The sequence below is a fragment of the Panthera leo genome, chromosome F2, assembly GCF_018350215.1.
Source record: "Panthera leo isolate Ple1 chromosome F2, P.leo_Ple1_pat1.1, whole genome shotgun sequence".
Lineage (NCBI taxonomy): Eukaryota > Metazoa > Chordata > Mammalia > Carnivora > Felidae > Panthera > Panthera leo.
The window spans coordinates 65691992-65718440 of record NC_056695.1 but is presented as its reverse complement, the minus strand read 5'-3'; the positions used below and the strand labels follow the sequence as shown (position 1 = coordinate 65718440).

The following is a 26449-nucleotide window of genomic DNA, read 5'->3' as shown; positions in this document are numbered from 1 at the left end:
CTGATTCAAAGTCTAGCTCCTCCATTGGTTTACTACATAGAATGGAAGGTTCTCATGTACAGAATGTAGTTGTCTAAAATGTCAGGGAATTAAAGAATTTGTACCTTATTCTTTGAGTCACTTAGCATGGAGAAACAACTCCCTAAAAACTTTAATACAACCACCTGAACATAACTGGTTCACTGCCTTTTCTTCTGTGAGTATGTGGAAGAAATGTTTGTAGAAATCTCTCTGTTTCTCTCCATCCAGGCTCCAGGCCAAGTCTTCATAAATGATGGGGCACGTTATAAATGATAGTCCCCTTCACCATGGAGACACAAGGCGTGGGGGTGGGCAGAGAAGTAGGATTGGGAAAAACAGAAGCATCTTGTTTACTGTCCTGCATCAAGTACAGGAAATAAAACCTGCTTCCAAGAGCAATACATTGAATTAAATGAGGTAATTTTGCTTCTGAACAATACTCCAAGGGGCATTCCAAGGTAATAAACCCAAAAGCAAAAACTATGAAACCAAGGGAGAAAAAGGGGGATATGCACAGGAAAAGGAAGTGTGCACATGTTACCACATGCATTTTTGTTCAGTCTGTGGGGCATGCCTGCTGAAAACTGTTTCTGGTTGTGCATGAAATTCACCACGGACACATGGGAGGACCAGATGTCACTTCTGTGCCTTGGCCTCAGGTACTGATACATCCAAAGCAAGCCAGGTTGGTAAGGCCAGGAAAGCAAGGCTGGGGGGTATTTTCTATAAACTTGAAACACTTCCAACATTTTCCGAAGTTGGTTGTGATGCTTACCTCCTATGATTGTGTGCTCCCAGTCAAGGGCAGTCTTCCAAATATTTAATATCTGGTAAAGAATAAACCTTGACTAATTGGAACAAACACCAGACAAATCAGAATAGAGGCTGTCTGTACCCAACATTTTAGCTGAATACTTGGCTAGTTCTCCATGTTTAGTGAAAAGAACAGGGGCCCTGTATCTGGTCAAAGCTGAGTTAGATCTTTGTTGTTTCTTAGAATCCCTTGTAGCTCCCTGTCTTTGAGCAAGTTCAAGCTTTGCTAAGGCTGATTTTCCTTGTATGTGAAAAAAAGAGAAGATGATTTCCTTGTGTGGTTATTTTCAAAATGAAATGAAATGCGTTTCAATGGTCTTTTGCTATCTATCCCATCATCCAAAAACCGAGGGGCTTAAACCAACAATGATTTATTATTTCTCATGACTGGGTGGGTCAAGAATCCAGGCAGGGCTTGGCTCGGAGGTCCTTCTGCTCCACGTGGTGTGGGCTGGGGGCTGCTCACTCAGCTGCATCCATCTGGCACCTGGGTGGGGCTGGAAGGTCTAGGAAGGCCTCACACACACATACATGACTGGCTCCTCTACCTGGCCTCTTTCTTCCCACAAAGGAAGCTCCCTCTCATCTAGGGAGCTGAGCTTCTCTAAAGGTGATAGTTGGCTTCTCAGGGCCAAAGAGGAAGCTGTCTTGGTATTTTTTAATTTAACCCCAGAACTGGAAGGCATTGCTTCTGCCATACTCTACAGGACAAGGCAAATCATGAAACTGGGCAAGATTCAAGGGGGAGGGAGGTTGACCCCACCTCTTTGTGGGGAGTACATCATGTGTGCACACAGAGGCAAGGAATTACTGGTGATCATCATTGGAAGCTCTCAGCCTCAAGATGAATTATGTGAAGGGACCTACTGCAGAGTTTAAAGCCCCCTGCTTGAAATCCCTCATGGGTCCCCAAGGTTTCAGGCTACTCCCTAGCATGGCATTCAAGGCCTTTGCTGGCCTGCCCCTGCCTATCTGGCTAGCCTCATTTCGCAGAACTCCATTCCTTACAGCCCCTGCGCTGGCTGCACAAACCTCTTGCCATAATTTCTTCCACTTTCATGTCTGTATAGGCTGCTCTCTGAGTGAAAATCCTCCCCGCCCAACTCCGGTCTAACTCCTGACTCTACTTCAAAACTCTGTTAAGTGATGCCTCGTCTGGGATGCCCTTCCACCTCCCTATCTCAGCCTCAGTGTAGGGAAGAAAGGTGGCAGATGAGGGACAGAGAAACAGGCATGGGAGGGTTTGCTAGAAACTCCAGATGGCTTTTTCGTCTTCTTATAGCAGAAGCAACTCTTGTCCAGAGTGTGCTCTTGGAGAGCACAGCCTTTCAGAGAAGCCCACCCTCGTCATGGCACCTGGTGTGCGTGGAAGACAACAGGGGGCAGTGTCTCCACAGATGACTGGGGTCTGCAGCCCTGGTTCTCTGTGGCCTGTGAATAGGGCAAAGGGAGTAACTGAGAGATTTGCTAGCTCTCAGGTAGCCTCTGGAAAGCACAATGGGTGGAATTGTGGCCCCCAGAAGATATGTCCAAGCCCTAGCCTTTGTGTCTGTGAATGGGACCTCATTTGGAAACAGCGTCTTTGCAGATATAATCAAGTTAAAGATGTAGAGATTAGATCATATTGGATTTAGGGTGGGCCAGTGATTGGTGTTCTTGTAAAAGAAAGCAGAGGGAGGTTTGAGACAAATAGAGAAGTCCACTTGAGAAGGGAGGGAGAGATGGAGGGATGCAGTCACAGGCCCAGGAGGCCATTGGTACCTGAAGCTAAAAGAGGCAAGGAAGGATTCCTCCCTCTGAGCCTAGAGCTTTGGAAGGAGTGTGGTCCTTGATTTCAGACTTCTGGCGTCTAGAACTATGAGAGCATAAACCTCATTGTTTGAAGCCACCTGGTTTGCCCTAGGAAACTAACAGGGCAGGGGAGAAGTGGAGCCTGAAAAAACTGTGGGCCCAGCAGAGGCCTGGATTCAGGACCAATGACCTAGAGACTTCTCAACTGGAGGCAAAGGGCCATGATCACAGACTTCAGGACATTGTGGCAGCTTAATGCCTCAAAGGATGGTCAGGGACTCCTGTGCCCGAGGACATATCTATGCTGGGCTCCAGGGTTCCAGCCTAGCCCAGAAGTTCCCCTAGGGAAGATGTGCATGTTCCTTTCCAGTCAGGGTGAGATGGCATCCATCAAGGAGGAAGCCTGTGAGACCCAGCATTGCCCTCCAGGGGCTCAGGTCGGAAGATGCTATTTTCAACTGGAGGAGTTTGAGAAGCCTTCAGCTGGTGAGTTCCTCCACCCTTGTAGAATGAGGCTTATGAATAAATTAAGTCAGGTATAGAAAATAAAATGATGGCCATTTGGGGGCCACAATTAAACATATATATAGTGATATAATTATCTATCTATCTATCTATCTATCTATCTATCTATATCTCACGATCTCAACCCCTTAATGTAGTGACGAGAAGCAAAAGGAATTTTGTTTTGGAGCTATGTTGCAATCTCCCAGCATGTGAAGAAAGCATCCTCAGCTGCCCAAAGGTTATGCATGGGCTTGGTTCTAGGCTGTGGAATTACTTTCTGGGGCTTGCTAGGGAAAAGGACAAAAGGGAAGAAGCAAATAGTCATGTGGCATTTCTGTGCTGGGACTTAGGCAAATTATGTAATCGTCCTTTGCATTAAAATCTGCTCCACTTCCATCTGATATTTTGCTGAGAGGACAAGTGAGATTCCAAAGCTCATTTTGCTGGAGTGCAAAATGCTAATCAGCTTCATGGCCAGCAGAGTGGCAGAGGGGGTGTGCCTCTCTGGAGAAGAGAGGAAGGTGAGGAGCCCAGACTGGGGAGGGACAGGAGGAGTCTAGCTGACTCAGTGAACTGTCAAACATGCCTCCCTCCTTGCTCCTTTCCCCTGTGACCTCTTCTCAGTGGGCAAGGGGAGGACTCTGAACTGTGTTCTCTTTTACCAAGAAAGACAGTGTTGCAAAAGGGTCATTAACGATAGGATCAAGTGTTTGGCTATGAGATGGCATGTGGATGGCATGTGCGAGATACTGATTTGGGGAAATGTGCCCTTATGTCTATAGATGTGCCATTTCAAATTCCCGGTTAGATTTGAAAAAGACCTTGGAGATTGTCTAATTCCCCCTTCCTCTCCTGCACAGTGGCTCTGAAACTGGTCTAGCAGATGCTTAGCAAATATTTGTTGAATGAAAGAATAAATAAATGAATGAATTTAGTTCAAGTGCTCAGTTTATAGGTGAGGGAATCAAGGCTCTGAGGAATCAAGAGATTGGTCAAGGTCATGCATCAAGCTAGTGGTAGCTTCAAGCCTCTGAGATCTAGTACTCTGACCACTTGGCTGAGAATTTTCTTTCTGTTCCATCTCGCTCCTAGGACGACTGTAGCCACCAGAAGGACGCTTCAATACTCTTGGAAGTTCTCTGGCTGAATGTTGCTATGATACAGTCTTGCAAAGAGCTGATTGCTCAGTCGCAAGGGCAAGTGCTATTTATGTTGGGTGAGTTAGAAGAATTGTTGCCTTGCAGATATCATTTGTTAACTGCCTCTTTAATAGTTGTGAGGAGGATGCCTCCATAACATTTTCTGCGTGCGCATATTAACTGGTAAATTTTACCTTTTATGGGCTGTGATATCCTTTTGCTATTTGATTTAGAAATCTTTCCCTTCCTTCCTCTCTACCTATATGAAGGAAAAAAAAAAGCCAGCAGAGGGGAATATTTAGAGGGTGACATTTCAACTTTGCCACTCATTATGATAATTGTGACTGCTTTGCTTTTAATGCTTCAACATTGCCACATGGCCTCCGTTTTTCAAGACTCAGTCAAATTTATTTTATTTTATTTATTTTTTGGCAGTTAAGGGGTCTGTCGCAGCGTCAGTCATGACCCATAGAGGATAATCACTATCGAGCTTCCCGGCAATGCTGGTGCCCTGCCCCACATACTTCTTATTGCTTTGGTAAATGAGGTGTCTTCTGGGTCCTCCTATGGGACATCACTGGCTGTGAGTTTCCCAGCCTTGAGTGTATTAGTAATCTATTGCTGCATAACAACACCACAAACTGAATAGCTTAGGACAACCTACATTTATTATCTCAGAGTTTCTGAGGGGCAGGAGTCCGAATATGGCTCACTGGGTCCTTGGTTCCAGGTTCCACAAGGCTGCAGGCAAGCTGTCGGCCTCTTCTAGGACATTTGGTAGTGGGCAGAATCCAAGTCTTGGCAGCTGTGGGACCGAGGTCCCTATTTTCTCGCTGGCGGTCATCTGGGCCTGCTTCCAATTCCTGGAGGTCTGCACTTCCTCGCTGCCTGGGCAGCTCCCTTTGTCAAGCCAGCAGTGGCACCTCTCCCTTCGAGACACTGAGACGATGTTATATGATCAGAATCTGTTATATGTTAACAGAATCACTGGAGTGACTGTCCCATCACCTCTGCCAGCCATACACTGTTGGCTAGAAGCAAGTTGCAGTTTCTGCTTGTGCTGAGGGGAGGGGATTATACAAGGGTGTGCCTCACTGGGGTCACCTTAGGGTGTGCCACCGTAAGCAGTAGAACTGCCCCCCCCACACATGCCTGATTCTCTGAGCCTTTTATGCCTGCCTCTGCTCGCGGCTGCAGGAGTTCTGGCATTTCTGCCGCACTACCTCACTTTCCCCAAGTTTACGAGAGCCATCCAAGATGCACCTCTGTGCCATCCCCTACCGCTCTTGTCAGGGTGTTAAACCATCTTGCCATGTCAATAAACTCTTCCTTATCCAGCTCTGTACCCCGTCCCCTTCGGACATATTCAGTGTTCCAATCCTCTGCCTACCTTCCTGGCTTGTGTTGGTGCGTTTTGGCTACTTCCGGCATCTTCTTTGGTGTGTGCGCCTCTTGTAGCAGGCTCAGCCCTTCCCTGGGCTGACAGTATGGTGGCTGGATGCCATTTATTGTTCTGGTGGCCAGCAGAGGAGGTGGGGTGAGATTGGGGAAGGCATGTGTTGTCTTGCAAGTGAAGACCTCTGTATTCAAGCTGCCTTGTAGCAAGGGCTGGGGGTGTGTAATGAGGGATGGGCTACTTCTTCAGGCCCAGAGGCTTCAGGAGGATATGATGGTTCAGGGTTTCTGGGTGCACTGGTCCAGCTGTCACCACCCAAGTGTAAGGTCCCATTCCTTCCCAGTCAGAGCACAAACCTGGACGCAGCAGCCTTGCTGCGGTTGGGATTCCAACCTTATAATTAAGTCCTGGGCCTGATGCTCAGTTTTTTTCTGCCCTCTGCAGAAAGAGGGCAGGAGATGAGATTCCTTTTACTTGATGCCAGGGTGGCACTATGACCCTCACTCCTTACCTTTTCATGATGATGAATCACCTCAGCCTTTCCTTGTCTCTCCCTAATGCATTTTTAGCAAGGAGCAGCAGCCATCTGAGTCCACTGTACTTAGAATGACTACTTTTCTGGCCCTGTGCAGGCTGAATGCTTTATATATTCACAGCTAGCACATTCCCTTCTGGAGGGATCCCATCCAATTTGGAGCAATTACATGTTTAACAACTGCAATTCCAACATGCTGGGGCTCCCAGTACTCTCCACTGATGACTGCTAATGGGGTACTTTTTGTCAGCTAGCTAGAAGGGGGTCCAGCTCCCCAAATTTCATTTTGGAATTAACTTCCTAGGACACCTCCTGACAATAAGTTTTAGTTCATGTTCCCCAGAAATAGACTCTGATGTGGAGATATGCATGTAGAAGTTTTATTGGAAAATGCATTTGGGAATAGCACCTGTAGAAAAGCTAGGGAGCAGAACTGGGCACAGGGAGAGCATCAGCTATGATGTAGTTGTACTAGAGTACCTCCTAATCATACAGCAAGCTCCAGAGCTGGGGTGGCATTTTATGATTGTCCTGCCTTGGAGAGAGGGAGTCAGGCCTTTGCGCCCTTGCATTGACCAGTCACAGGATATAGGCTGGCCCTGGGGAGTGGGTATAAGGGGGAAGGGTGAGGCAGGTCTTTTGACCAAGGACAATCTCTAGAGGGGGATGCCTTTGTCAGCAGTCAGCATCCAACATTCCCAGCTGCTGGGGTAATGGGTCCTGAAAGGGTGATCTGGGCCATATGCCGTATTAACCACCATACCCGTGGTTCCCACTGAGGGTGATTTTGTCTCCTAGGAGACGTTTAGCATTGTCTGGAGACTTTTTGGTTATTACAACTAGAGGGGTGTTTGCTACCAGCATCTTGTGGGTAGAGACCAGGGATGCTGCTAAACATTCGATACGGCTCAATTAAGACTGTCCCCCACCATAAAGAATGATGTGGCCCCAAATGTCGATAGTGCCAAAATTGAGAAACTCATGCTATGCCATGCTTTCTTGGATTCGCTCTCAAATAAATTACTTGCACCAAAATCCTTGTTTGGGGTTTCTGTTTGGAGGACAATGGGGGGGATATTAAAACTAGGGCAATGGGGGATATTAGAGCTCTAAGAGACAAAGTGATTTGAGGGGGTTGCACATCTTGGGCAGGGGAGGACAAAGATGGGAAATCCCAGACTTTCTGTGCCCTGAGCCCACATTCTTCTCTACGTACCATGCTACGTACCATGGAGCTGGTGGGAGGACCAGTCTGTAGGTCTTATAGCACGTGTAGGAGTTGGTGATGGGGGATTTCAGCATGTTCCTGGGCTTATCAGCAAATTCTGTTTCCTTGAGAAATTTGTTGGCTATTCAACAATCATAAAGCCTTTCTCAACTGGACTACAGAATGCGGACAATGATGTGAATGACTATTTCTCAATTCTCCCAAAGTTGGTACGTAGTTAGCACCATTATAGATGGAGAAGTTAATATAGAGAAATTAATTCACTGCTACAGTGGATGCCTTAGGACATTAAGCCTTAATTCTCTTACAGAAACCTGACGGAGAATGGCTATGTGGGCAGAGATATTCTTCTCAAGTTACTGAGCTTCCATTTAGTAAGGTATTTGTTCCTCCAATCATTCTTCCTTTCACCTATTCATTATTTCATTTAACTAGTAGTTATACTCAGTGAGAGACAACCCCATTTCATGTCTTTTAAAAAATATATTAGAATAGAAAGACTTGAGCTATCATTGTCAGAGAGATGCTATAAATGGTAGAAATGAGAAATCCAGAGAGGCTGAGCAATTTGCCCAAAGGTTTTGGAACAATTCAAGACACGGTCATGGTTAGAACCAGGTTCCAGAAGGGGACAAGTATGCCGAGGGAAGATTGCGTGCGGTATGGTCTTTCACCATAAGGACAGAAATATGTGACTCACTTTAATTTGCACTTTATTAATATGTAGTCATATTAATTCTCTCAGCACACTGCCTGAAGGTACAAGGGTGTAGCCTTCCCCTCTGTGTGTAATTCTCTAGAAAGCTGTGTGCCACAGGGAGCTTTCTAACTAGTAGGTGTCATAGGCCTGGATTGATTTAATTTGAGCCAAGGAGCAATGTAAATCCCAGAAGTTCCTCTTCCAGCTAGAATTGAAAGTACCGAAATGTGAATGCTACCAAATCTCTGGGAAATGAAAGCTCTAGCTTGCCATTTAAGCGAACAATCTGTGAAACTACCTGCTTTCCCCAAACATTGAACCAAGCCAACGTTAACTTTTGCCAACCTTAATTGTAAGCAGAGAAGCCATTGTCATGAGTCCATAAATTGAGATTCTCCTCAGGCTTGGAACTGTGCTTAGAAACCATGTTGCTTTCCTGCTCTGCCCCAGGCCTTGTACAAACTTCATTTTCTCATTCTTCTGGGACCGAGTGACGCTCCTTTGGTCGCCAGTACAGTGCTGGGGAGAAATCTGATTTTGTTTTTCCTGACACACAAACTGAATTCACTCTGTTTAATTCTGATTTGAGTATTGCCAATTCTCAATCCTGTAATACTGTCAAGAGTATTATACGATCACTGCCGTGAAGGTGGCCCTCCCTGGCATTTGGCCATGTGCCTCACACCAGAGATTCACATGGGTCGCAGAGAAACTGTTCCCAGTACCCAGTACCCAGTACAGGAACTTGGAGGAGTGTTTCTTGCTAAAGTAACCACTTAGGCTGGGTCAATCATTGACTGCAAATTCACTACCCATGCATTTAAGCCTAAACTAATTAACCATGTGATTTTCTATTTCCATGTTTACATTTTTAAAAAGTTCTTATCTTCATGAGAACTCAAGTGTGCAGGTGAACCCTGTTAGTGTTTGCTTACCAGCAAAAGAGTTTATCGGCTCAGGAAAATGGGAGGGTCATGGATGAACCTGGCTTTCATAATAACTGGAATCAGGGACTAGAAAGTTTTCAGAATTTAGTCCACTCAATACCTATACATTAGGAGTAAAAGCTTCCCTAATCTTGGTGCCTGCTTAGCTATGGAAGTGGTATCACTAGGCTCATACTCTGGATTTTCCCTGTCCTTCAGTTTGCAAGGAGGGCACTTATTTCTGATCATAAATTCCGGGAGAACCAACTCGGTGTTGTTCTCAGTTCGGCCTTTCTATTTCTTTGGTTCTCACTGAAGATCGCCCTTCTCTGTCCCTCCATGTCCCTGGGGGCAGGCCTGTGGTCTTCTAATACTGTCCAGGATTGGGTGGAAAAGTCTGCCTACCTCTGAGTTTTCCTATTACCTATTTCCTATTTCTTATATATTCCCACATTCTCCAGTAGTTCCTGTTGTTAGTAATAAAGGTGATATTTCAGCCTCCCTAGGTCTGATCTCATCCAGCTCTCAAATCATTTGGAACCTTGGTGGGGAAAGAAGTCTCATTTACCCAGCCCTCTTCAATCCCATTGTTATTCGCTTAGCAGGAACCATTTATTGTGTGATCATTATGTATCAGGCACAGGCCCCATAGAGACAGAAAAAAGATGGTTCTCGCTCTTGGTGGACTGTCCGTCTAGAGAGAGCTCCTGCTGGTGCATCTCCAAGGCCCTGCATGCTTGATAAATATTTGTGGAATGAAAGAAAGGGGGAAGATGCTGCATGTTAACGTGGTAAGTGCGCAGCGGAAGCAGTGTGTGTTACGGAGATCTGCCTCCAGGACCGGGCTACTCGTTCCTCCCTCCTGGGAGTGCTGGCTGCTGGTGGCTCTCAGCTGAGACTCTCTCCAAAAATTGCCTTCTGTGGAAGAAAGCAGCTTCACTCAAGATAATATTCTGTCTCCAAGGGCAGCCCATGACTGGGCAATACAAGCTACAAAGGCTTGGTCCCCACGTTTCAAACTGGGACAGATCTGAATGGCCAGGTCAGCTTCTTCCTCTGCCCAGTCCTGACTCCTTTAGGTGTCGATGCTGGGAGCATACCCCAAAAAACTTCCTGCATGTCAATTTCCATCTCAAAATCTGTTTCCAGGAACCTGATCAATACACAAATGCAAACTGTTGTGGGATTACAGGGGAGGGGTTATTTGGTCGATGGTAGGCATTTGGAGAGGTAGAAATGGTACTGGGATTAGAGGAGAGGATGGAAAGCCTGGGCAAAGGATGAAGGAAGCTTGCTCGGAAAAGGAGGGAAGGCTGTGCTTTGGGAGAAGAGGTGGCTGGAGGACAGGTGGGAGTGTGGAGCTCCTGAGACAGAGGGAGCTCATGCCTCTTCCTCAGAAGAGATGCTTCCCATGCTTACTGCTCTCAGTTTATACTGTCCTCTCCAAGGAAACAGCCCAGCCAGAGAGATGGAGGGACAGAGGCCTTCATGAGATATTGCAGAGGTAGTGGGGGTTACCCACAGCAAGGAGGGAAGAGAAAATGTGCAGTCAGAGGTCTGAGGACACTGAAGAGGCCAGTGTAGCATTTGAGTGGGGATTCCTGGGTGCAGAAGACCAGAAGGTGCCAGAGTGTTGGGACTGACTCTCTGGAGATCTGCCTACATCTGACTGACTCGGGAAGGGTTTGTTCTAGCTCCCAGAGTTCCCTGATGTCATGGCTGGGTATGCACAGGCTGCAGGGGGTGGGGAGAGGAGCAGGATGCCTGCTGTGGTCAAGCATGACTGGCCAAGATGAGCATCTGCTCCTTCTCTGGCAGGTGCCAGGGCAGAGGGATGAGGCCAGCGAGGAGCAAGCTGCTCAGAGGGCAAGGGAGACAGGGAAGAGTGAAAGCTGAAGAGGTGGCCCGAGGAAAGGATCAGGCAGAAGCAAAAGCCTCTGACTTTATTTTCTTGGTTATTGATGTAAAAAATCATTCCCCCCCCCACCCCCTGGAGCTGCAAAAATGAAAAGCAAGTAGCTTTAGCTTTTCTAAATGGTGAAAGGTTTTGATCATGCTTATTGCTTCTACCTAATATAAGATTTGTGAAATTAGAATCCAATCCAAATAACACTGCATATCTAATATATGCCAGGAGCTATGCTAAGCAGCCTGGCTTCATTTGCTAGTGATTATAATCAAAGAAGCAGTTCCTAAAATAATTAAATTTAATGAGAGAAGGATAAACAGAAATGCCATTCAGTTACCATTCTGTTGGTTGCTCTTACCTTGCTGTGGAAGTTAGCTAGGTTGGTTCTATAGCAGTGAGTACCTATTCATTTCATAAATTTATGAAACAAAATGTTATTGATGTCTTGGTGACAGACGCATGTCAGGTGCTAGAAATATACATGCCCAGTATAATAGAAATCAAGGAGACAAGGCTTTTAACACCCAAGAACAAAATAATTTGGTTTTGGATATTAATTCCTTTGGATTTGAACATTTTTAGAGTTAACTTTCAGGAGGACTTGATCTTTTTTAGGAGGATTTGATTTTTGAATGTGTATTTCTCCTAAGAATTTGATAATGGGCTATCTCTGGGTTATAATCATTCATTATGTGAGTGTCTTCATGTAGTTCATTATTGGTGCATTATAAGGGTGTCATTTAATCTCATTGTTGAATCTTGGATATGCTGTGTTGGACAGCATGACTGCACATATTGTGATTTGGAAAATGGAACAGAGAGGGAATTTTTAGCCTTGGGTCTGGCGTTGATTGAATTTGGTTCTGTTCTGATACATTTCAGAGCCTTCTGGAAGCAATGTGTAAACCACTCATCTGTGGTCCCCAGGAGTGCCATTTGGTACTGAAGGTGCAGTCTCCTGTTATGGTGATCTCCTCCCGAGGGCCACTGCTACACTGTAGTTGACTATTGACTTAACAATGAAGCAGGCTGGGGGCACTTGGGTGGCCCAGTTGGTTAAGCATCCGACTTCAGCTCAGGTCATGATCTCACGGTCTGTGAGTTGGAGCCCGACATGGGGCTCTGTGCTGACAGCTCAGAGCCTGGAGCCTGTTTCGGATTCTGTGTCTCCCTCTCTCTCTCTCTGCCCCTCCCCCGCTCGTGCTCTCTCTTGCTCTCAAAAATAAATAAAACATAATTTTTTTTTTTCTAAACAATGAAGCAGGCTGAGTTGAGAGCAAAAAGCTAAAGAAAGGGGAGAACATTTCTTCCCCACTTCTGATGTTTCCTTCTGTGTTAAAAGAACTTCAATTGGATTTCTGCTCTCTCTCTGCTGCGGGGGAAGCAGGGTGATTTGTCTGACTGGGAGCTGTGGGAAGAATGAACTGGGCATGTCTGGGTCATATTTACCTTTCTTCCCCTTGGGAATGAGCTTCCCTCAGGCAGCAGGTATTCCTCTTAATTTTTCTGGGGGAAGGTTTGTCCTAACCACCCCAGCTGCTGCATTAGGATGGATACGTCCACTTGGTTCACTTGGTTCACTCACGTTTTTTTCTAACCCATTTCAGAAACTTCTGGAAGTAAAACCTAAACTGTCTACCACCGGTGGTGTCCACCACTGGTCTCAGGAGATCCCAAAGGAAGAGAGTACAGCCAGCAGATCCATTTGGCTCTCACAGGAAGCTTCATTTTCCCATCTTTTTTAGTTGTAGAGGGAGTATTTTGAACTCTCAGCTAGAACTCTTATTTTCCAATTTAGAATTCAAATGTGGAAACACGGAGCTATTTATTGCTCCCTCAAAATGTCAACAATGGTAGAGGAAATTTGTGGGTATATGGAACAAAAGTTCAGCCTCTTCATTTATAAGCTATATTTGAGTGTAGGGTGCTAGTAACAAAGTAGAGGCAAATGAAATCAACTTTGCATCCTTCATGGTTCAGTCTGGTGTCATGTCCTAGTGTCCCTGTAGTCCCCATTCCCTGGACTCAGTTTGAGGTTCTTCTCCTTTATATCACTTTGTGCCTGCCTTTCTCACACAGTACCCACCATTGCAAATTGAAAGGAGAGAGGGAGGGAAGGATGGGTAGAAAAAGCCAAAGACCATAGGATGGTTCTGAGAGAATTTTGGCCAGGCCAATGGAGGGATGCTGAGCCACAGTTGCTCACTAGAAGAACCCCACACTGCGTAGGAATGGGCTGGCTCTGGTACCCCAGTCATGCTTGGCCACTGGCTGGGAGTACCCTTGGGTTTCACAGTATCCATGGAGGGAAACTATGTTCCTTGCAGTAGGTTCTCGTTCTCCCAAAGGAGATTGGAGAGCTGTATTGCCATGGACACTACAGGCTCTTTAAAGACAGGGACTGGTCTTGCTCTGTATCCTTGGAGCTTAGACAGTAGGTGGGTCTGGCACACAAGGCAATTGATAAATATTTGTTGAAACATTGTCAGGAATGGATTGTAGAGGGATTTGAGTTTGACAGGCTGTTTGAATTAATTTAGTAAGAAACTCAAAATTATTAAAGATTTTATAACAGAAGCTCAGGGCTGTACTTAGAGAAGAATGTAGAGTGCACTAAAGTGAGACTCTTTCTTTTTTGTATGGAGATGTGTCTGTTGATAGGCAGAGAAAGGCAGTCACCCTCAGCAAAAGATTTTGGAGGTGATGTTTTTGGGACTTGGAAAATTATTTGGACTCGGGTTATGGAAAACAAGAAATTAAAGATGACAATGAGTTTTCCAATATCAGAGACTGGATGTATGGGAACAGAGGAGGAAGAGGAGCTAGAATCTCAGGGCTAAATGCTGAACTTGGTGTTAGATTTGCTGAGCTAGAGATGCTCTTAAACATCCAGTTGGCAATGTCAAACTGGTAGTTAGGATCATCTGCCCGAATCTTGCCAAAGAGTTACAGGTTAGAGACATATATTGAGAAAAAGAATCAATGAGATTAAGGTAAAAATAGAGAATGGAGTTCAAGGATAAATTTAAATGGACCTGTTGCACATTTTGCAGGCAGCTGCTACGCTATTTGTGCATCCTTTTGCAGGTCTGAATACACCAGACAGAATGATACCATTCACTTCTATTCCTTTGATTCTTTGGTGGGAGAGAGGGATTCCTCTTGTCTTTTTTTATTCTGAGACCGTGAGCTTTCCAAGACTGTATTTCTGCCTTTGATACTTGGAGAACAAGCAGAGTGATTTACACAAAGATTGTGAATTCCTATAGGGTTGAGATCTCACTTATCTCTGTCTAGAATGGTATCTGGACAACAGAAGGTGTTCAGTTAAATTAATTTATTTAATTTGCATAATGTTTGATAGTTTAGTAAGTCATGGAAGATACATTTAACACTTAATTCTCATAAGAATGCTAAGAACTATTATTACCCCATTTATGAATTAGGACACCTTAGAGAAGGTAAGTAATTTACTTGAAATCATATGGTTATGGTAAGAGCCTGTATCAGTCAGAATAGGTTAAGTTATGCTTAGTAACAAATAATCCTAAAAATCTCAGTAGCTTAACAACATAAAAATTTATTTCTTACTTCTGTAAAATCCACTGTAGGTCTGGGAAACCTGCTGGAGAAGCTCTTCTCCATGTGATGGCTCGGAATTTCAGCCTTTATAAAAATATATCTATATTGCTTTTGCAGTTGCTGCAGAAGAGAAAAGAAAACATACAGAATCGTGCACTGGTTCTTCAAGGCTTTCATCAGGTAATGAATCATTTTGTTCCACCCACATTTAATTGGTCAAAGAAGTCACATGACCTCGTCTAACTTCAAGGGAGAAGGCAAGGGTGATCTCCCCAATGTTCTGGGAAGGAGAAATGGAAACATAGGTGAGTAGCTCTATTTTCTACCACAAAAGCAGAATTAGGTCTTGAGTTTAGATCCCTCCCTCCCTCCCTCCATTCCTTCCTTCCGTCCTTCCTTCCTTCCTTCCTTCCTTGTGTATTTATTTTTGAGAGAGAAAGAGCATGAGCGAGTGGGGAAGGGTCAGAGAGAGAAGGAGAGAGCATTCCAAGTAGGCTTCTTACTGTCAGTGCAAAGCTTGACACGGGGCTCAGTCTCATGAACTGTGAGATCATGACCTGAGCCAAGATCAAGAGTCAGATGCTTAACAGACTGAACCACCCAGGTGCCCCTTGAGTTTAGATTTCTGATTTCAATGGCAATTTCTGATTAAAATGGTCACATTTTACTCTTTGTTTCACATTTTTTTAAAAGAGAGTTCCACACCCAATGTGGGGCTGGAACTCATGATCCCAAGATCAAGAGTCATCCACTTCACTGAGCCAGCCAGATGCCTCTCTGTGACCCATATTTTAATTTTTACTAAGTATATACAGAAAGCTATCCACATTTATTCCAGTTTCTAATGTTCAACCTACCCTGAAAAACAATTATGCTCTCTATCCTTTTCTTCTGTTTTCTCTTGCCTATAGGCCTGACCTCTTAACATTGGGTCTTAGAGTATAAAGCCTCAAAGGGACTCAAGATATCAGAGAGAGACCAATTCCTTTCTTAAGGTTAGATATGGGGTTTAAATATGTGTAATGATATTTGAGTACTGGACCCAGAAATGCTAGATCTTGCCAATTCAATTAATCCTCTTCCCAGTGATGTTCTGAAGGTGAGAAATATCTAAATGATACGACCTTGTTATGACTTGGGACAGTGACTCCTGCAAAGCTCTGTTAGAGCTCACACATTAGGCTTAGGCTGTGGGGTTTCCCACCTCAGAACAAGTTCAAATCTATATGTTGGGATCTTACTTCACTATGTCCACTCTAATGGGGTCAGGAACCATGGTCAGCATGCTTATATGAGGAGAGGAACAATATAACTGTGACTCATAACCAGGACAGACGGGGGTTGGGGGGGGACTTTGGGATTAAGTGAGCTGGACAGACAGATATATGCACAATGTATTCTCACACAGGGAACTCCTCATCTACTAAGTGTGGCCCAGAAAAGTCTGAGAGCTTGACTCACCAGGTTACCACTCCTAGAGAAGTGTTGCTCAGGCTGCTGAGCATCTCCTCTGACCACTTGTATTTTACTTATAAGGAAATTGAGACCTCTAGACATTTAGGGTTCATGACTCCTAAGAAGTTGAGCTGCTTCAACTCCAGCCCAGGATGGCTTCCCCCTTGACTTACAACTTTGGAAGGACCCTGAAGCAAAATAAAGACTCCAGGGTCTATCAACAGGATGATAACAAGAGCAAGCACTACTGAGATTTTATCATGTGCCAGGCATAAGTGCTAAGGTTATTTTATTTAACCTCACAATATTATGGGATAGGAGCTTTGTATGTCCTTTCTTTCGCGGATGAAGAATGTAAGGTCCATAGGGCAGGGATTTTTTTTGGGGGGATAATTTTTATTTGTCTATATCCCTAGTGCCCAGATCAGTAGTAGGTATAGATTAGGTGCCCAGTATGTATTTGTTGAATAAACAAGCTCAAGTTCACTGTGCTAAGTGAGTGAAGGAGCCAGCATAGGAGCTCAGGCAGTCTGATTTTGAGTCGCCTATTATAACGTGACCTTCTGTACATGTCTGCCATTATGGGTTATGGTGTAATAGTGTTTGCTGGTCATTGTCTTGCTGGTTATCGTTTTGTTGTCTCTTTCCCCCACATTATGAGTACCTTGAGAGAAAGGGATGATGCCCCATTCTTCCTGCACTTAACTCACCCTGCACTGCTGGGTAAACAGCAGGAGTAAATTATGTGTTGATTGGTTGCTTGGCTGGCTTCACAGCCCAGAGGGTAGTGGGAAAGGCAGCCGTAAGTTTATGGCGGCTGGTTTTAACTTTCCCAGGCGGTTCCATCTCCCCACACACCTCCTTTAAGGAGACCCAGCCAGTGTTCCACTAGGGGGACCCAAAAGCAAAGGAAAAACCTCTCCTGCCCTCCAAAGATAATGCAACCCAGCCCACAGCCCTCACGAGGGGTCAGCACTGGCTCCGCCAACCTCAGGGCTCACATCCCAGTATAGCTCTGGTTCTGCTCTTGCCTTGCTTGATGCAGCTTTTACAGTCAGGGCTTTGGTAGCAAATTCCACTCCTGTGGGGCCAGGACTGCTCAGTTCCTGGGACCCCGGCTGTTCCTGCGGTGCTGACATATGGGTTTGTCCTAGGAGTAGAGGAGAGGGGTTTTAAAGGGCTGGCCACCTGGTGATGAGGCTGCCCTGGTGTCACACGGGAAGCCCCGAAATGCAGATCTAGTAAATAAAGGATACTTCATCTTCTGCTCCCTTCTCTCCCTCTCTAAAATCAGGGGCCCCCAACCACTTTGATGGTTCAGTGTGAGGCCATTCAAAGCTCAGTGCTTCCTTTTCTACAGCAACAGGAACTGGAGACGTGGTTCTCACTAGGGCAGCCTGACTTGTTGAGACAGATAGAATGATCTATTTTGACAAGGCGTCTTAGAGGGATGGATGTATTTGTGAAACGTTGGACAGTTCCATTTATTATTATTTCTCAACTCTGTGCTGTGGGACATTTTTTCTTTTTTTGAACAGCTTGCAAATATGCTACCAGCATTTGGGAAAATTCTCAGTTATATGTTTTCTGTAATAAAATCTGATTTTTTTCTATATTTCTTTTCTATGATCTCTAAATCGTTTGATTTACTTTTTATTGTAGAGGTTTTATTTCTTTTAAGATATGATCTTTTCCTTGAGGAAAGATCTACGGTGAAACATCTATAGTATTCCAGAACTTACAGAAGTTTTAGAAATATTGGCATAGATCCATAATGGCACAGGCATAGACGGGGTTCCTGGACTCTGCACCGAAGATGGGGCACATGAAATGAAGGGGCATGAAAGCCAGGTGGGGCCAAATCATTTCACAGACCTTCAGCTCGAGAGGAATCTTTAGAGATTTTTCTCATTTAGAACTCTTATTTGACAGACGAGAGAACTGAGGTCCGGAGGGGCAAATGACTTGCCTTGTCACATAGCTGATTAATAACAAAGCCCCAAAGGCATCTGGTCATCACTTTTCAATATCCCACAGACTTCTGGTGTGAACTGAAGGTGAAAGTGTTTTTTTTTCCCATGGCCGTTCATTTTATATTAGTCTGCCAAGGAAGTGTCTGGAATAAAGGAGGTAAAGCAGAGAGAGAAGAGACAGAGGGTTTTGACCATTGTGTGATAAAGACGTTCTGGTGACTCAGTGCCCTGTGGCCTGCAAATGATGCAAAGGGGAAAATGATGAGTAGGTCTGTCCAGGAGAACACAAGGCCCCCCAAAACAAAACAAAACAGAACAAACCGCCCTCTGGAAGGTTGTGTCCAAGGACAGGAGGCACACTCAACAAACTTGGTTCAATAATCATGTAATGAAACTGTTTGGTAGCAGACACTATGGAATGTTCTAGAAAACACCACCTAGCATTGTCTATCTCCTTTACATTCTCTAAGCACTTTCCCACATACCCTCTCCTCATCTGACACTTCCTGTATCAGCCAGGGTTCCAGGTGATTCCGGTTCACCTGGGCATTGAGAGGACTTTTTTAGAAAGGGGCAGGTGGGGTCCCACCATGACAGGACCCAGAGCGGCTCTGGGATAAGACAATAGGGATGAAAGGTCTCTGCCTTTGTTCTGCCTTGTCTTGCACTCTTTCCAGTATGTTATTTTGCTTAGGCTCCCTGTTCCAGACTGAGGGTGTCTGATTGGCTGAGCCTGGAGCACATAGACACTCCTTGACTGGGGGAATATTGAGGCATCTTGATGTACAGGTCCTTCAAGGCTGTATCCAAAGCAAAATCTGAATGCTCTTGACAGAAGAAAGGAGAATAACTAACAAATGTTCCCTGTAAATGAAATGATTACCTTCATGGCATAAATGAAAAGGCTGAGGCCCAGAGAGGTGAAGTGACTCACCCAAGGCCACAGAGCTATATATAGCAAAGTTACATCTCCAGAACCTGTTCTTTCTACAAAAGGGAGTGGGTGAAGTTTGTATTTAATGCAGTCCTTTCTCCTTTCTTACTGCTCATGTCACCCTGGTTCCTACCCCTCCTCCAAAGGGGTCTTATCACTCAGCTGCCATCTATGGGCCATGAGGCCGATGCTTTTACTCCCCTCCACTCCTGGATCCCCAAATTTCCTGGTACCCGTGTGATAAATGGAGGAACACTTCACACTGTGTGCTAATAATTGAAGAAATCACACCCAGGTGGGTCTTCGGACACTGTGAAAGCCCTCTCTCACTTCTTATTCCACTGCTGTGGATCCGGAGCTTATTGTTGTTGTGGGGGAGCTCAAGGAACTGAGGAAGTCACCTATGCAGGTTTCACTGAGATAAGGTCTGCCTACAGGTGGGGCCTGGCCACAGATTCATGGCCCCATCGCAATACCTTAAGTGAACCTTTAGGGACAATGGTTCAAAACTATATGGTTCTCTGTTGTCTACAGAAAAAAGCCCACGTTCCCTTGCTTAGCTGTATGATGTGCCACTCCTGGTGTCTGGGGTGCTGGTTACAGAAGGACTCTGAGTCTCTGGGAACAGTGGGAAAGAATTACATGTTCCACTAGTCTGCTGAGCGTGGAGAATGGAGAGGGGTGGCGTGTATGAAGTCGGCTTGATGTTCATACTGAAGCCCTTAGTGTTCTTTCCTCAACCTACCATTCCCTTCCTCCTCAATACTTTCCCTACCCTTTGGTGCTGTAGTCTGAAAATGGAAATCAGCTGACCTGTTTCTTCAAATGATGTAGAAGCTCAATGTGTAAAATAAACAAAAGGCTGAGATGAAGGGGGAGTGGGTTCAGAGACTACTGTGGCTCTGAGGGTGTGCTTGGAATCCCCGGGAACCATGCTTCTACCCACAATCCACTTTCTGCTCTTCCTGGGACATACTCCATCCTTGCCCCTCCCTGCTTTCTCTCTCTCTGTTCCTTAACCTGGAATGACATCTTGCCAGTTCTTTAAGATCTCAGAGGTCACCTCTGCCCTAAAACCTTCCCTAATGCTTCTAGCTGGATAGATTCTCTCTGAAAGCCAAAGCATTGTTCTTGAACGTCTCTCATGGATTTTATAGTTGCTCATTTGAATACAGGTTCCCCTGATATGTTATAGGTGCCTCTGGGTAGTTTCCTGTGTGACGGGTAATCTGAGGTCTGTGCAGTCAATTTTGGTAAAAAAATGCTAGCATTGTAACGCATGGATATTGTTTATTTTGTTTTAGAGCCTTTGCAAACTCTTTGTAATATTCTACCTCCTACATCCACCATCTATGCTTATTCTTTCCGGACATCTTTTTGTTTTTGTTTTTGTTTTGCTTTTGTAAAATTGGGGTAGTGGTGTTACTGGCTCCATGGAGTTCCTGTGATGAGTTAATTTAATTTATGCTAAGTGCTTATTACAGCACCTGGCACAGAGTATGTGCTTGGTGAATGTTAGTTATTACTATTATTGTAATTATTATTACCTCAACATCATTAGGATAACAATACTTCTCCACCTTGATATCATGCCCAGGTTCCTTCCCAAGGGGTGGCCTGCATTTGCTTGTCACCGAGGCGCAGGAAGAAGTGAACCTCTCGACTCTTGGCTGGGAGTCTGGGTGGATGAAGTGAGAATTAGTCATGGCCTCATTCACAATCTGAGAACATTCACACTTGTCACACCTGCTTGGAGAGGCTTGGATTCATCCAGCAAATTTTGCATTTTCAGCCCTGGTCTGTGTGCTGGGAACAGCTCAATTTTGAAAAGTCTTGCAAAGGCCTCTTCGAAGTGGCCCGGTGACTTCATTCAGGACCTGGCCCTGCTGGGAGCGGGGACTCTAGTGAAAGGCAGGAGAAAGCTGTGTCAGCTGCAGCCGTGTCTCCTCAGGAGACGTTCTCCCAGGGTGCCTGTCCTTGTCTGTTCCCACAGTGTGCCTTTAAACCCAAGCTGCAAAAGAGTGTCCTTTTGCTAAAGAGACTAAGAATCTTTCAGGAATCTGCTCCCTGGAAGGGACATGTTGGGATGCCAGATCCTTGGCTAAAGTCATTAAGTGAATTTATACTTGATCGGCTGCAATGGAAGTATCCATCCTTTTTTTTTTTAATGTTTATTTATTTTTGAGAGAGAGAGCATGTGTGCATGAGCAAGGGGGGGAGGGGCAGAGAAAGAAGGAGACAGAGGATCCAAAGCAGGCTCCACACTGACAGCAGAGTGCCTGATGCAGGGCTTGAACCCATGAACTGTAAGATCGTGACCTGAGCTGAAGTTGGGCGCTTAACTGACTGAGCCACCCAGGCGCCCCAGGAAGCGTCCATCCTGATGGCAGGGCTTTGGCCTTGGGTTTTGGAAGTACTTTGTTTCTCCTTTGTCCTACCTATTGGCCTTCACAACTGCTGCTCAGCCTGCATTTCCTGAATTTCCATGTTCTTTCTTGCCTTTCTGTCTCTGCTAGAAAATGTGCCACCTCTTCTGCTGCCATACACCCTTAGGCGTCTTCCCCTCAGAAGTTTCTCTTGACCCCAAAGGCTTTTGGGTATTCTTTTCCTTCGATATCACATACCTGTCTACATCATGATTCCTGTAACTCTGGGCATCACAGCCTGTTTCCTTACCTGTCTCTCCTGCTGTAAAGTGGGCTGCGTGCCCCGCCCCAGAGCTGTGTTATTTGTTCATGGCTACAACTCTGGGGACGTGGCCAAAAAAAAAAAAAAAAAAAAGGCACAAATGAATGAATGAAAACAATGAATAAATAAGTGGATGAGTACAAGAATCAAATACAAATTATTATTTCTGTTGATCTGACCCAAGCATGAGAAGGTGAGGCGTGACAGAGGAGAACATATCTTCAAATACTGTTCCATAGTAGAAACCGTGTGCCGCATCTCAATTTTTGGAACAGATAAAAGAAGAACTTTTCTGCCTGTAGGAGGAGTGAAACCCTATGGTCTCTTTCCTCTTCCTCCTTTGGGGGTGGGGCGTAGGCTCCTTGGGCAGAGTTTGAAAGCCATTGCCCCTAAAAGGATGACGCTGTTTTGAAAAGAACTGAGCAGAGGGACCACAATCCACCCGGGGGCCTGATTCCCTTATTAGTTGTGGCTGATAGCATGTATTATGCACATAGGCTGGGCCAGTCCTATGCTAAGGGCTTTGCTTATATCAATTTTTCATCCACATAATAATCTTATGTGGTATTTTCTATGCTCACTTCTATTTTAGAGAGGAGAAAACTGAAGCATAGAGTTAAGTAACACGCCCAGGTCTCATGACGACCGCGCAGCTGAGTCAGGAATCAAACTCTGGATTATCTGTCTCTAGGAGCTGAACCCTGAGCAGGCAGCCGCCTGCAGGAAAACAGCGGAAGTGCCCATAAGAACCTAAGCTGTCCACTGAGTGTGGTTGCAGCTGGGCACTGTGCTAAGCCGTTCACAAACATTAGCTCATTCGATCCTTACTGCACCCCTATGGCGTGGAGGTGTCACTGCCATGTTATCACGGGCAGAGGAATCACCTCTATCTACCCTTCGCAGTGGGTTATCAATGTCACCTATTGCCAACAAGGGGGTCAAGCAAAAAACGATTAGCCCAACATTTGCATACATTTTGTAGCAAGATGACCTTTTTCTTTTTAAAGAGAAACACAGATTATTTGAAACCAATGATGCTAATTAGGGTTGGCTGCCTCAGCAGGATAAAATAAATCAACCAATCCACTTTTTGGAAGCAGAAGGTGGGAAAGAGGCTACTTCTGAGCTGACTGTGCACCAAGAGACAGATCCTTGTTTCATATAAATTGTCTATGAAAATTCCTCTAGATGAACGCAGGAGGGAAATCTGGCACAAGTCCTAGAGCAGGATAAAGATGTTTGAAAATCCTTTCAGAAATCATAACTTAGATGCTTCTCCCATCTGTCCCATTTCTGCCAAGAAATATGACCCTCTTTCTTATAGGATTTTCAAAGCACTAGAAGACTCCAGAATGGTATATAGAGTAAGAGGTATTACTGCTTCACGGTGGACAATCCAAAACCTCCTGGACCCTTTTCTGATTGCTGATAACCCTGTGGTAAGAAGTCTAATGAGACATGCTCATATATTTTCTTTAAATTTAAATAAAAAAAAATTTAATGTTTATTTTTGAGAGAGAGGGGGGGAGAGAGAGAGAGAGAGAGCGTGGGGGAGGGGCAGAGAGAGAGGAAGACACAGAATCCGAAGCAAGCTCCGAGCTTTCAGCACACAGCCTGATGCAGGGCTCAAACCCACATATTGTGAGATCATGACCTGAGCCAAAGTTGGAGGGGCTCTGGGCCCATTCACTGAGTGGGCCCCCCAGGTACCCGACAAGACATGCTCATATTAATAATGGCTGTCCCTGTCCTGTCTTCCTTTAGGGGATCTCGGTGTACCATGATAGCAGAAAGCTTCATCCAGTATAGTCAGGAAGGGAAGGACTAAGGACAATGGTATTCTTTGTAAAAATCAAGAGGATGAGATTATAAGCCTGTGGTGTTCATTAAGGCTGTTCATAAATATTTTGGTTCTGTTCTGGGTCACGGTGGGATTGTACTTCCCATGAAAGCTAGGCATGGCCCTGTGATGTGCTGTGTGCAATAAAAGGGGAGTGAAAAGTGATATATATCAGTTCTGGTAGAAAATGTTAAGAGCTAGTAGGATTTGCCATGTTCTCTTTCCCTTTGTCACAGCGTCAGGCAACATTTGAGAGAGTGGATAATTTTTTTTAGACTGGGTATGATGGTTGATTTTATATGTCAACCTGGCTAGGCAATGGTGCCCAGTTGTTTGGTCAAATACCAGTCTAGATATTGCTGTGAAGGTATTTTTTAAAAGATATGATCAACACTTAAATCAAGAGACTCTGAGTAAAGCAGATTATCCTCCATAATGTGGGTGGAACTCAACCAATCACTTGAGGTTCTTAACAGCAGACTGAGGTTTTTCATAAAGGAAGGGATTCTCTTCTAGATTGTAACATAGAGACCCTGCTTGAGTTTTCCAGCCTGCTGCCCTGTGGAATTCCTACCCAAGATTACAAGCATCAACTCTTATCTGAATAGACTATTGGCCTGCTTTACAGATGTTGGACTTGCCAGCCCCACCATCATGTGAACCAATTCCTTAGAATAAAATAAATCTCTATGTATATATCCCATTGGTTCCATTTCTTTGTTTTTCTCTAATACACTGAGTGAGGATGAACTGGAGCAGGAACTCAGCCAACTCATACTGGAAATGTAGAGTGAGTAAGAGATAAACCTTTGTTGTTAAAAGCCATTGTTTGTTACAACAGCAGAACCTACTCTATTCCTACTGATAGGAAAATTAGATATCTGTCCCATTCATCTACATTTTTTCTTATACTTTTTAAAAACTTATTTATTTATTTAGAGGGGAGAAGGGGCAGAGAGAGAGGGAGAGACATCCCAATCAGGCTCCACGCTGTCTCCTTGCATCAGGGCTTGATCTCACAAACTGTGAGATTACCCCTTCTCTAAATATTGAAATGAAATATCAAAACCAAATCTACGTAACATTAGCTGAGAGAAAGAAAGGTTGGAAGGAAATTCATATTAGCCAATGGCTTACTACTGAACCAGGTACTGAGCCAAGTGCTTGGCATATAATATCTTATATATTTCTAAAACTAGCTTATAAGGTATGTATAATATTATTTGAGAGATGAGAAAACTAAAGCCAAAGACACAGAGTTAGTGAATGCCAGATGTGAAATTCAGAGTCAGAATTATGTGTTCTAAAACTCAAGGATAATTGTATCAATTAGGATTTTTAACAACAGAAAAGGAATTTATTGCAATGGCATCGGGTACTCACAGAATCGATGGGAAGGACTGGATAACAGGCTCATCAAAGGACAGATATTCAGGGCACCAGGGGTCTGGAAGCAGGAATGTTTCAATGGCCTCACTAGGAGATGATGATAGAAGGAATGTGGGTATGCCTTTTTCTGGTGTTTTATATTTTGTTCCATTTCTGATCAAGTTCAAAGCCCTGAGTTCAGCTGGCCTACCTTGGCGTTATGGGCTCACTCCCTGGCAACCGCATTGACAGTTCCAATAAAACCACTTGCTATGGGAGATAGGTAATTCCTCATAAGGACATTAGGAACTGTTGTCACACACACAAATGTGTGTGTGTGTGTGTGTGTGTGTGTGTGTGTGTGTGCGCACGCGTGTGTGTGTGTGTGTGTGTGTGCTGGGGGGTGGTGAATATTAGGCAGCCAAAAAGGAGAGCAATTACAGGTATCCTCCGCTTTTCGAAAGTTCCCGCTATGCCACTTCGCTTTTAGGAAGGACCTGTGTTAGTACCCGTTTTCCGTAATGAAAAGAAGCCCAAAGGAGAGTTTCATTTTTACGACAAAAGACGAAAAGCGAAAATCGTGTTCAGCGTCGGTTTTGCAGCAGTCGTCGTACACGTAGAGATAGACGCAGCCGCAGCTGCGCTGAGAGGCAGGGTCTTGTCTCGGCCTCCAGCCGCCCGAGCTCTGACCTGGTCTGGTGAGCGTCTGTGCCGTATCTCAATGTATTTTTGTGTATTTATTAGCAAAATGCGTCCTAAGGTGTCAGGAAAGTCTGAGAGAGGTTGTTTTTGGGGTCTGAGAATGCTCAAAAATGCTTCCATATAAATTAATGGAAACTGCTTCTTGGTTTTATGCCATTTGGGTTTATCAAAGAGTTCTTAGGAATGCTCCACACTTGGGTAGCGGGGAAAACTAGATTTGGCTGGCAGAGAGCCCCATTTTCTGTCTGTTGCCCTGATGTAATATCAAAGAGACCACTTCCATTCTTAAAAATGTCCTAGTCTGGAGGATAAATGATGGTGTCACCAAATAGCATCCCATATACACATATACGCTATTATTCATCTGAAGCCATAAGGGGCTGAAGTGGAGCATTTCCCTAGGCATGGAGGGCTGTTACAGGGTTATTTTTCTCTGGATTTGTTTTGGTTCATCTCCCAGTAGTGTATTTCTAAATTCCTGAATCATTTTTATCCGATTGGTTATTATCTAGTTCTACTGGCTAGAAATTACACGTGCCCTTTGCTGTTGAAGACTTGTGCTGTTTCTAGGTGACACTCTTCTTTCTGATGAGAAGGACCAGGGTGACAGGTACTGGAACAACTTCCAGGCTTTGTGCAGGAGTTCAGTTGTTCAAGGGGCTGTACCAAGGGCATGCGTCAAGTGGGATATAATCATGAGCAGATCTTATAGATTCCACTTCCTTGGCATCCTTTGAATCCGTGCGTTTTACCTTCATCGCTAACATCTTGGTTCAAGCCGCCACTATCTGTCATAAGGATTACCACCTCCTGATTGGCACAGGACCTTCAGTGTTGCGTCTGGTCAATCCATTCACTACATAGCAGTCAGAGTGATCTTTCTAAGGTGACAGCCTGATTACATCAGCTCTCTTGCTCTGATGGCTCCCTACGGCTCTTGAT

At 44.8% G+C, this 26449-nt stretch overlaps 1 protein-coding gene and 1 long non-coding RNA gene across 3 annotated transcripts in view; one reads left to right on the top strand and one right to left on the bottom strand.

The window, feature by feature from the left end:
* The window catches only part of LOC122210605, a 28417-nt gene extending 6750 nt beyond the window's left edge, over positions 1 to 21667 (bottom strand). The window contains exons 1-5 of the mRNA XM_042923362.1: positions 21586 to 21667; positions 20656 to 20810; positions 17034 to 17152; positions 14557 to 14667; positions 8476 to 8649 (exon numbers count right to left, since the gene is read on the bottom strand). Coding sequence (XP_042779296.1) covers positions 8476 to 8649; positions 14557 to 14667; positions 17034 to 17152; positions 20656 to 20779 — 528 coding nt within the window. The 5' untranslated portion in view covers positions 20780 to 20810; positions 21586 to 21667. The remainder of the gene's footprint in view (positions 1 to 8475; positions 8650 to 14556; positions 14668 to 17033; positions 17153 to 20655; positions 20811 to 21585) is intronic.
* A 3760-nt stretch (positions 21668 to 25427) lies between these two features.
* LOC122211048 overlaps positions 25428 to 26449 on the top strand; it is a 120251-nt gene continuing 119229 nt past the window's right edge. For both annotated transcript variants that reach the window (XR_006198438.1, XR_006198437.1), the window contains exon 1: positions 25428 to 25503. This is a non-coding gene — a long non-coding RNA (uncharacterized LOC122211048). The remainder of the gene's footprint in view (positions 25504 to 26449) is intronic.